General features: G+C 33.9%; 1 protein-coding gene and 1 pseudogene across 5 annotated transcripts in view; both read right to left on the minus strand.

Moving 5' to 3' along the window:
- IFT80 (intraflagellar transport 80) overlaps positions 1 to 12,655 on the minus strand; it is a 98,504-nt gene that overhangs the window by 53,567 nt on the left and 32,282 nt on the right. For all 5 annotated transcript variants that reach the window (XM_011379684.2, XM_023524517.1, XM_011379692.2 and 2 more), the window contains 2 exons: positions 9,294 to 9,383; positions 8,427 to 8,564 (listed from right to left, as the gene is read on the minus strand). In XM_011379684.2, the coding sequence (XP_011377986.1) occupies positions 8,427 to 8,564; positions 9,294 to 9,383 (228 nt within the window). The remainder of the gene's footprint in view (positions 1 to 8,426; positions 8,565 to 9,293; positions 9,384 to 12,655) is intronic.
- On the minus strand, positions 5,105 to 5,221 carry LOC111732916 (annotated as a pseudogene).

Here is a 12,655-nt window from a genome sequence, read left to right on the forward strand (position 1 = left end):
TTAAAAATCCAAGTTATAAATTAAAACCAAACACTTAAAAACTAGCCTTCTCAAAAAACATCCACCAAACTGACTAAATGGATCAATTCTAGCAATAAACTAATGAACTAGCCAAAGACACTGAGTTACATTAACTTAAATTAATGTAAGTCATTAAAAAACAAAACAAATCTCTTATCTGCACAATGATCCATTAAAAAGCAACATTTATGGAACACTTATGTGTTAGGTGTTAATTTTTAAAAGATTAAAGTAATAGAACTCCAATTTTTTATTGCTTGTCGAGTTTCTTCCAGCAAGTCACGGCAGCTAGGTCTCATCGTGAAAGAAGCACAGTTCCCTTACTTTATGGTTTATACTCCATGGCTATATGGCTTCTAGCAAAACTGATTTTATGTTAAATCTGAAAATATAATTCTAATTCTCATTATGAAGGCAGACATTTATTCATGTAAAAAGAAAATCTCAGAGGATTGAAATGAAAACTTCTGACAAATTAGGCTAACGTGGCTTTTAAACACAAATGGTAACCTACTGGGTTGGCTGCTCCCTCCTCCATTTTCAAGACCTGGCCCTCCCCGCAATTGCTATGGTTGCTGTGTGAGAGTCCTGGCAGCCACCACATTTGTACAGTACACCCCACCTGCCTAGGCATACATGATTAGGCCAGGCATGAGGCATGAGTATATTACCTAGGCTGGGCCAGGGACAGACAGAAGTAAGGCAGAAGACAAAGGGAACACTTTCTGTGTTTTCTTAGCCCTCCAATTTCTGATGCCCAAGGCCTACCTACATCCTTACCTGGCTTCTGGAAGATATCCCTGCAACCTTATAACTAATCCTTCTTTTTGCTTAATGATTTCTGCTACTTGTATCCAACTATAATAAAATGTAGAGAAAATGTGAATTTATAGGACCAGCCACACTTCTCCAGCACTGCTTGAGTTTTTCCCACTTCTGGCATGGCATTTGCTGTGCTGCTCCTTTCTATACAACAGCCTTATGTTAAAAAAACAACAGCACACTAATGCTACTCAGGAGGGGAAGCCAGCACTAAGTCCAATACCCATGGAAAAGGTATCATAGAACTGTGAAATTGAAAGGAAGCAATCACTTAGCCTAGCCCATTTATTTTAGAGATGAGGAAACCGAAGTCCCAGGAGAGGCCTTTAACTTTGCAAATTCACCACTGGAGTCTTGACTCCAGAGCTCTATGAACATGCCAATACTACTCCTACATTAAAATAAAATAAAACAAGCAATCATACTAGACAGCAAAATACAGAGACAACTAAGAATATATCTATAAGTGTTGACCTACTAGAAGATCGCACATCCCTTTGAGAGGCCATTTTTTTCCTGTAGTTTGTCAAACTGCTTAGGCACATGGATTATTTCCCAACAGGGAAATAAGAGATATATAAACTAAAAACATGACTTTACTATAATAACTTTTAAAAGTACCTCTCAAATGCCAACCTCACCCCCTTCTCTTTACTGCTCCTATATAAATATACCAGGTTAAAAGGATCTTCAAAAGCACATATCTTTAGCCAAGTTGAATGAATTCAATTCATAAAATTGGGTGTTTACAAATTAAGTGTAGGTGGAAGAGAAAATAGATGCAAAGTTTCTTATATTTCTTTAAGGTACATCAACTGATTTTTAAATTGCAGGCTGGCCTAAATTATGTGTTGACATATATAGCTGATAAGGAAAAGTTATATATAGCAGTTAAGACTAGTTACTGCAGGTGATGAATCATCGCAATTATTTTAATTGAATGGAAGAATGACTGAACAGAAGGAAGTGTTTTTATTATAATGACTAACGGGATATTGAAGAATAGAGGAAATAAGAATGGCAAAAAGTTCTCTCTTACACAAGCAATAGCACCACCTGCTGATAAATAAAAGCCACAACATCATTTAATTTTAAATATGCTAAAAGGTGCCTTATATATCCAAATCTTTTCCCTTGAATTGTTATATTTAATATAATATAATGTAATTCATTAATATATTCTGCACATTTATTCATAATAACTATGTTGATTTGAAAACTTTTACCTTACATATTTGAATCATGCCTTTTTAAAAATCAAAGGTAAAAATAAAATAATGGAATCTAGAGAAAAATTACGGTATAATGGCTTTTAATTTTTATTCTATAAGTAATTTGCTTATATCACAATTTACTTTACTAACCACTCAACAATATATATTTAGTGTCTGACATTCAGTGACCACCTCACCTAAAATAATGCCTTCTCTCATATCCAGTTTTATTTTTCATAACATTATCTTTTAACATATTACATATTCATTTTCTTTGCTTGCTTATAACCTTTCATCTGCTGAAATAAAAACTCAGAATAGGGAATTTATTTTGTTTACCGCTGTTTCTTTAACACCTAGGGTAAGTGCCTGGCATTAATAGATTCAATAAATATTTCTGAAGGAATTAGAGTTTATGAAAATAAATGAGCAAATGAACATGCAATGCATATCTAAACTTCCTTGAAGATGTAATAGCTGTGTCAAAAGTTTCAAGGATCTTGACAGATTTTATAAAATTATGCTTGAGAAAAGCTGTACAAATTAATGCTCTCTTCAGTGTAACAGAAGGAGGCCAATTTTCCCATTTTCTGGGATATGGTATTATGATACGATTTTTATTTTCATGAAACTCTTTATTGAAGAGACTAAACATATCTTGGGGTTCTGGGGGGTATTTTACAACACACTGCTTTTATCCTTTGCTCATTTTTTTCAGTTCCAGATTTTCTATCTGATTTTTTTTTATAATTTCTATCTCTTTATTGATATTTTCTATTTGTTCAGACCTTGTTCTCTTGGTTCCCTTTAACTATAAGCATATTTAAGACCACTGATTTAAAGTCTTTGTCTAATAAGTCCAATGCTGGGCCTCCTCAGGGATGGTTTCTGTTTTCTGTGTTTTTTTGTGTGTTTTGTTTTTCCTGTGAATGTGCCACACTTTCCTGCCTCTTTGTATGCCTTGTAATTTTTTGTTGAAAAAATGGATGTTTGAATCTTATAATCTGGAAATCAGATCCTCCCCACTCCCCAGGGTTTGTTGTTGCTTTTTGAGGGCTGCAGTCATTTGTTTATTTAGTGACTTTTCCAAACTACTTTTGCCCAGAATATTCCATTCATGTGAAGTCTCCATTCATTGAAGTCTCCATTCTGTTATCCCAGAGGTCAGCTTGTGACCTGACCGAGACAAAAAGAAAGAAAAAAATACTCTCTTGCTTTCTGAAATTGGCTCTGATCTGGGGCACTCCTGCTTGTGATACAAAGCTCTGCCCAGTGATCTGCCAATGATACAAGCCTACTGTCCTCTCAAGGCTTTTCCGAGCCTATGTCTGGCCCTGGGCATGTGTGTTGCACTCTGGATTCCTCAGTATATGGGACAGCCCTCCAAAGCTCTTATTTTCCCATATATCTTCTTCCTCAGCCTATTCTTCCCTAGCCTTTTTGGTCTGTCTGTTGCTTGTCCCACCCAATATCCCTTGTCCCAGGTGGCTTGGGTGGTATATCTTCACAAGGTTTCAACAAATGCCACCTGGGAAGCCACTCTAGAGCTGAGATTTCCAAAGGAGGAAAAGCAAAGAAATACCTCTGTTCTGGTCCTCAGGGAAACACCAGACAGGTCAAAAAATACAAACACAATTTTTTGAGAACATGGTCCATATTGTCCCTTGTGGCATCAGCAAGCAGTACCAGAATGCAGGCTACTATCCCCAGGGCCGCTACCAAGCTGGGAATGAGGGATGGTAAGGCAGGTAAGCAAAGAATGCCACAATGCTTTTTTACCAAAATTTAGCAGCCTCTTTCTTCATTAAGCATTCCTCCTGTTTGCTATAAGTTTTAAATTAGATTCCAGAGCTCTGAAAAAGTTGAATCTGACCTTTTTTTTTTTGACATTTTAATGGTTGCATGAGTGGAGAGACCAATTCTTGAAGCTCCCAACTCCACCATTTTCTGTGACATTATTCCTCTTTCACTCATTTTTATTGAACTTTTTAAAGCTCTTTTTCACATCTCCATAATTGATACCTTTCATCAAAAAAGGCTCATATTATATGGCCATGCCACCCTGAGCAAGCCCAGTCCCACCTAATCTTGGAAGCTAAGCAGGATCAGGCCTGGTTAGTACTTGGATGGGAGACCACCTAGGAAGACCAGGTGCTGCAGGCATACAAAAACACCCCAAAAAAACAAACGAACAAAAAAAACAAAACAAAAAAAACACTAAAAAAAGGCTCATACTATACAAAATCGTAAAAGGAGGAAAAGATGACCCAAATATAATCTCCAGCAACGATGGATATACCTTAGTCATGTAGTATGTAGTTAGAGACATTGATATATTATTTTACCTAAGTGAGATCACAAAATAAAATGTTCTCCTAAAACCTCGTCTTTTTTCCTAAATAACATCATGAGTTTCTTTCCAGGTTATTAAACATAATTCTTCTTCCCCATTTTTAATGAGTTGAGGGTAGTCCATTTTAGGTATAAAGAATAATAACCTAATTAATCACCTACTTGAGGACATTTATTTCTAATTTTCACTATTATATCAATACTATGATAAAATGGTTATACATACATCCTGGTGTCTTTGTATAAAGATCTCTTTAGAGGAAATTCCTAGAAGTAAGATCCCTAGGTCAAAGAATATGTACATGTGACACTTGGATATGCATTATCAAATTACCTTTCAAAAAGACTAAATCAATCCATATTCCTATCAACAATTCGTAAATGAAGGAGCTTATTTCCTCCTACTTGAGTGAACCCAAGGTTTTTAAGTTATTGTTAATCTTTTCAATCTATTAGGTAAAATACATCATTAGTTCTTTATTTTATATTTATCCATTAGTAAAACTGAACATCCTTCTATGTTTATATTGGCCATTTGCATTTGTTTTGTGAACTGACTATATGGCTCTTTTCCTGGACAATTCCTTGAAAAATGAATCTCAAACAGGTAGCTCTTCCTCTCCATTTCACCTTGAAAATCATTGCAGTAATTAGCATAGTTCTCAAATGTGCAGTTGATTTTTTTTTTTTTTTTAGGTGAGGCACCTGGTCTTCCTAGGTGGTCTCCAATCCAAGTACTAACCAGACCCAACTCTGCTTAGCTTCCAAGATCAGATGGGATCGGGTTTGTTCAGGGTGGCATGGCTGTAGACCAGCGATGATTTTTAAAAACTCATGATCAGTTACTTTAAATAAAATTTTGATGTGTAAAGAACGACAACAGCACAACAGCTATCAGACCAGCCTTCTCACAGATAACACCTATACACTCCAGACAAAATACAAAAACAACTACTTAAAGACTGGAGGGCAATCAAAAGCAGGCAGATAGCCACTATGGAAAACAGTTTGGCCATTCCTCAAAAAAGTTAAACACAGAGTTACTATTTAACCTAGTAATTCTACTCCTAAGTATATACCCAAGAGAAATGAAAATACAGGTCTATTTAAAAACTTACACTCATTCATAGCAGTGTTATTCATAATAAAAAATTGAAACAACCCAAATGTCTATCAACTGACAAATGGAACAACAAAATGTCATAATTATATAATAAAACAGCATTTGTTCATAAAAAGGTATGATGTACTGATATATGCTACTACATGGATGAACCTTAAAAATATTATGCTAAGTGAAAGAAACCAGTCACAAAATGCCACATAATGTATTATTCAATTTATATCAAATGGCCAGAATAGATAAATCCATAGAAAAAAGAAAGTGAATTAGTGGTTGGCAGAGGCTGGGAGTGATATAGGGAGAAAGAGAGATTGACAGTTAATGAGCATGTGATTCCTTTTAGAAAGGAAGAAAATATTCTAAAATAGAGAGTGGTGGTGGTTGTACAATCTTATGTATCTACTAAAAAATGGTAAGCTATACAATTTAAATGGAGAAATATATAATATGTAAATTATATCTCAATAAAGCTGTTTAAAAAAAAAAGCAGGCAGAAAACTGAGGGGAATCAAAGGTTGAAAGGAGGCAACAGTATTGAGTGAATTTCCATTTTTTTTTACAACCTTGTTCCTGAGAGCAGGCCCTGCTTGGTGCCTGCACCACTGTTACCTTTGATATCAAAGCAGTATTTCCAATATGTGAATATTATCATGTTACTAACCACCATCCATGGTTCTCTACTGACTTACATATTGGTTTTCCAACTTCATCATTTTAGGTGTTCAAAGAAATCTTATATTGGATGCCAATAGTAAAACTGATCAATGTGCGGCTTCTAGTCACAGGTGGAGAGGAGGACCAGGAGCTCAACTTCCTCTCCTGTTTTCCACCCCACAGCAACATTTAAAGGGGTGCCACAGAAAATAGATTTAAAAAGATTAAAATCTAAACTCTTTTACATGGCAAACAAGATAAGGTCTGAGAAAGTCTTTTCTGTATTATCTCCTGGTACTATCCCATGCAAAATCTTACTGACATTGCACAAAAAACACCATGCTCTTTTACACTTTGATGCACAAGAGGCTGTGTCTGCAACTCTCTTTCCCCAACTTGTCTCCCTTGAGAACTACTAATTCATCAAGTCTCGGCTCTCCAATCAACATCCCACAGGCAGAGTTATGCTCTGCCACACTTTCCTGTTACTTGTACAAAACAAACCTCCCATATAGCACTTATCACACTGGACTTTAAGTCTTATAGTCTGATACTCCATCACGCTGTAAACAACTTGAATAAAAATCTTAACAGCTTTCCATCCTCAGTTTCAAAAATACTCTAATAAGTAATATGTAATGTCTACCGAATAAAAGAAAATATATATAAAATGTTAATCTCAAGTCCTTAAAAAATTATTACAATATATTTAGTCTACTCAGTTGAACAAGGTTAAAGGAAAATCCTTTTAGAAAGTTTACTTTTCCAGATTAGTTAACATTCTAAAAATAGGTTTGGTGTTTAACAAAGTAATTCTTTAATTCAGTTATTCAGATAAATTCAGTGCCCAAGCTTTCTTCAAATATTTTCATCAAAATGGCAAATTGAAATTATTATGCTTAAATTCATACTTAGTGAATTATTGAGTACCTACTGTGTTGTACAGATACTCATTAAGCTACGAGATCTTATAAACTATCTAGGGAGTCAAAAATAATATATATAAAACTAAAATGGACAATATAAGAGCACAATGCATTGTGAAAATAGGAGTACATACTCTATAGACTTAGAATCATTGTTAGAAAATCAGATGGAAATGAGATCATCTGATCTAATATCCTGAAGTTATAACTAAGAAAAGAGAGATGCAGGTGAGAGGAAGTTTGAAAAAAAGATAAACTTTTACATTATCTACGGAAGATATCATGAAAAGACGTCAAACATGAGATGGGCCTTAATGGGTAGAACACCGAGTATAAGACAGAGAGGTGAGAGCATTCCACCTCTGAGGTGACTGAGGATGCTAGTGAGGGCAGAGAAGATTCATGAGCCAGTGTTCAACCTGATTTGAGTACAGATACAAACTAGGAAGCTGTGGAGCGGAAACACTGAATGAATTTTATGGTACCAGGTTTCAGAGAACTTCTAAAGCCAGGCAGAGGGATTTATATTTTATGTGACAGAAAACAAGTAGCCCAAAAACTTAATAGATCATTTATAAAGCTCTAAAAATTTTAAGTTAACTGTCTTATTTTGCAATTGAGGAAAAAGCCACAGAACAATTATGTGATTTTCTCTTAGTAGTAGCGTGGAGTAGCCCCACTCACATGCTGCTGCTGCTTCTGGAGCGGTTTGATGAAACAACTTATTCTTCAAGTACAATGGGCAAATGCTGTTGAGCTTGGCTGTTTGCCTAAGTTCTAAAGAGAATTTGTGTGAAAGAAGGCATATCCTCTTGTTAAAGATAAAGTCTCACTCAAACATGAATTCTTGACCAAAAACCAAACTCCTTTGGTTTTAAAGTGACCATCTTAAAATTTACTATCAACTCCTTATCAAAATATGCAACCAAAAAAAATATATATTTTTAAAAAACACAAAAATATGCAAGCAACATTTTCGTATGAAACACTGACAATTAAAATTAGTCTAAAACTGAACTCTCCATATTGATTTGAAATCATTTTAATATTTTAACTACTTCACCATCTTTTACAACCATGCTTAAATTAAGTATTTTCAGAAAGACAAATAGAGAACATACTTATCCTTTAACCTTAAAGAGTTTGGTCTCATAAATCTGAAATTCATTGAACTGCTATACTAAGAAGACAAATCAGAAAGATTCAGCCCAATGCAGTCACTGAAAATGCTTTTTTAAAGATTGAGAAGCAGGTGTGTTGTGCATCTCCATATTTATGATAGCACATCCGTGATTGCTCACCACTATAACTTACCCCAGTTTTATCACACAAGCGTAAAGTATGAAACGATCCAACAGCAAATAATTCTCCATCTGGAGCCCAAGCAACTGAGGTAATAGGATGCTCATGAGGTTGTGAATTGTACAGAGGACGGCCATAACTATCCCATACCTACATAAGCAAATTTTAAAAAATCTTTTATAACTATCATCACATTATTATAAACAAGTTTCTCCTCCAGTAAGGTATCAAGTAGACTTAGAAATCATCACTTTATAGTATTAGCAATTAAATGCCTTTACTATCACACAAGGGGGGAAAAGCTTTATTTATTGAAATCTAAATATCTCAAAAATATATATATATATATATTTCGTGATGTTATATAACCTTGTGATAATTTTCAGAATTTGCTAAATCTTTGATTAATCATAAAACCTACTATTTTAAGCCCTGTCAAATTTAATAATAAAGTTTTAAGATGATCAGTTTTTTGCTCAAATTTGTTCTGTCCAGTAAGTATTCTATCAACTTTCCCTAAAAGTATTTATTTCAATTAAATTTCTTCCTACTATAGTTATATTAAATCTTATTCTTAAACTGAATAACATTTAATAAATCAATAAGCTTGATTTTTAAAAACTTGATTTAAATCGAGTCACTAAAAGTAGGAGTTAGATTTATGATGCTGCTTATTAAATCAAATTCTATAGGTCATTGAGACAGGCCAATGTGAAAGTCAACTCTTTAAAATACCACTTAACATTATAAAATAACAATTTCTAAATTAGTAGAATTAAACAACATGGCTAAAGTGAAGGACTAAAATAATATTCTTAGAATATTCTCATCTAAACTTGATTCTTTCAACCAGGTGATAAACTCACAAACATCACATACCTTATATTTACAGTCTTCTCCAGCAGATAAAATTAAATCATTGACTGAGTTCCAATCTACTTTTAAAATAATGCCATCATGAGCTTTCCACTATGAGAAAAAAAATAAGATATTAATTATAACTTCAGGAGCAATGAAAAACATTTTTTATAGGAAGACATTTGACCTCTTTCTGATGATACTCATGTCCTCTCCTTGGAGATTCCCATCTTCCCTTTATAGTCATTATGCATAATAACCTCATTTGCTTGTTTTATTTATAATTTACACTAATAAAAGCACCTAGCACTTTGACATCCACTATATAGTTTATGTCCTTATAAGTTTCCTCAGTTGCCTGAACTCCAGATGGAAAACCACTTGCTTTTGAGCTTGACATGTGTGTGATTTACACTAGAATGAATATGTTATGTACTCCAAAACTTAGTTACAAATCTTGCTCTCCTTTGTATGGTTGATCCCATTACTGATACTGCCTTCACTCTTGTATTCTAATGCTCCTCTTTTTTAAAAGACTTCTACTATATGAACATCTTCTTTAGTACCTTCTTCATTCCCTTCTGCATATTCTCCTAAGCTTCATTCTCTTTACCCTCAGGTCCCTGGAATAGTCACTGAACTACTTTGAGAAGCTTCTGCTACATTTACCATATTACAAAAAGAATGTATTCCACAGATGTGTATGTAGAATGCTTATGTGTATATGTATGTATGCATGTATGTATATATGTATGCATGTATGCGTGTATCTATGTATGTATATATAAGTGACCCAGAAATTGGCAATCTAGAAAGTAAGTATGGATATCTTCTTGCTCTTAAATATAATTCATATGCCCATTTAGCTATTATCACACATGTAATTAAAAGCTATCCTTCACCATGTTTAGGCAGAATAATATAACTAAAAGAATTTTTCTTGAAGACTATAAGTACATTTTGACAACTGAACCGATAACTTCATATCAAAGAGTGACCGATTTTAAGGGCTCTTTCTATAGACCCTTCCCAGTTTATTATTCTTAATGCATACAGAATAAAATATCAAGTTAGGGTCAAATAAGCTCTAAGAATAATTCATAGCTTACTTTACTCAAGATATACAAAAATATACACTCTCAAAAACAAATGTCTTGATACTATATGTTAAAAAAGCAATAATTCTCACAATTTTCTGTCAAATTAACCCAGTGTTCCAAAATAAACTGCAAGGACAAAAATAACAATATATAGACATAAATATACAGATAGACATACCCACAGAGGTTCTTAAGAGTTTCATTTTAAAGCTACAAAAATTAATTTTGCATATTTAAATGTCAGAAATAATATTTGATTTAAATTTTCTTTATACAGTCGCCCCTTGAACAACATGGGTTTGAACTACATGGCCTGTATATATGTGAATTTTTTTCAATAAATACTATAAATACATTTTCTCTTCCTTATGATTTTATTAATAACATTCTTTCCTTTAGCTTATTTTATTATAAGAATACAATATAAAATACATGTAATAAAAATATGTGTTAATCGACTGTTTATGTTATTAGCAAGGCTTCTGGTCAACAGTAGGCTGTTAGTAGTTAAGTTTTTGGGGAGTCAAAAGTTATACTTGGATTTTTGACTGTGTTAAAAAGTTGGTGCCCTAACCCTTGTGTTGTTCAAGGATCAACTATACTATGTTTTAGGATATCAACTTATATGTCATATATATTTACATATTACATATAATATACAGTTTTCAATTATTTCTCAATGTCTTAGGCACTTGGTAAAATTTCTTTGAACAACAAGCTCCTTGATGCCAGGAACTATGTTCTGTTTCACTTTGAATATCTCACACCTAGCATAGTGCCTGGCATATAGTAGGTATGTACTACATTTTCACTAAATGAATATTCTCCTCGCTATAAAATCAAGTTCTGGGTCTACAGATGAGTCTCTAGAGCTCTCAAAGGAAATGGGATATATATTTTTGAACTGTATTCTACAAGCAGGAATTAATTAAGCATTCTTTTTTTGTGAACAATCAAAATTTGAGTATGTATTTATGCCCAAAAAGAATTGCTGCAGCTTTAGTTTTCCAAAATGAAGAGAAAATTTGCACTAAGTTCCTATTTTAACTCTTCCTCCACTCTGCCAAAATTTTGGCACTAAATACCTTTCCTTTTCTCCACTACTACCTCCTGGCCCAAAGGTTCTAGAAAACCACTAAATTATAATTTATCAATGGTGATATCAGCATCTTTCTGAGTTTCACTTACATAAGCCTAATTACAGGTATCTAAATAAATCATATAATTATAAACTAAAAGATTCATTGCACAGACTATTTTTGCTGTGCAATTTCATAGCAGATTTTCGGAGTATAGGTGGTATGGAAGAACTAGGACTGAAGGCAGTCAGAACTAGTCCTCTTTTCCAGCTTCTTCCCTTTGCCCAAATGCTTCACCTTAGTTGCCTAACAGCAAGGATTTATATCTTCTATTTCTTGTTGGTCCCACAGTTCTTAGCAAACTGTTCTGCACGCAGTAAAAATGTAAGTGCATGTTGACTATATGAACTATATATAGCATAATCTACATAGAAGTTACTAATATGAAACCTCAAAGTCATTTCTATCTCTTTGCTCCCCAAAATCTACATCTACTCAACTGTTAAATCTGATGCTTCTAAAACACCTTTATATCTGCTGTAGCTGGTCCACCTCCAGCATCAAATCTTGTAACCAGGACCTAGTCATTCTACCTCCTTTTTTTGGTCTCCCCGGCTTTAATCTATTAGGGACTGACTAAAAAATCAAAATAACATAATAATTCATAATAACATCAATAACAACTTCTCTATATTGCTTATCGTATGCACTCAATATGCTTATTTTATGTACTGTCCTATGCACTTTGTAATTTAACTCATTTAATCCTCCCAACAATCCTATCAAGTAGGTATTAGCATTACGACTAAGAGATAAAAGAGCTGAAGCTCAAAAATATTTTATTTTTTAAAATTTTTTATTATTATTTATGCCTACAGCACCTGGTCTTCCTAGGTGGTCTCCCATCCAAGTACTAACAAGGTCCGACCCTGCTTAATTTACGAGATCAGACATTGAACTTGTTCATGGTGGCATGGCCATAGACCACAGACCGTGGCTCCACTGGGGTGTCTGCATGTAAAGCAGACGTGCTAACCGCTATACTATGGAACCACGTCCTCAAAGATATTTTACAACTTGCACTTGAACCCAGGTGACTAACTCCAAAGCCTATATTCTTAATACCCACATGATACTGTGTCGTTATCAAAATATGAAGAAAATGATTGTGCCTTTTAACACAGGAATCAAACATCAAAATCCT

This window comes from Pteropus vampyrus, unplaced genomic scaffold (genome assembly GCF_000151845.1).
Source record: "Pteropus vampyrus isolate Shadow unplaced genomic scaffold, Pvam_2.0 Scaffold12, whole genome shotgun sequence".
NCBI lineage: Eukaryota > Metazoa > Chordata > Mammalia > Chiroptera > Pteropodidae > Pteropus > Pteropus vampyrus.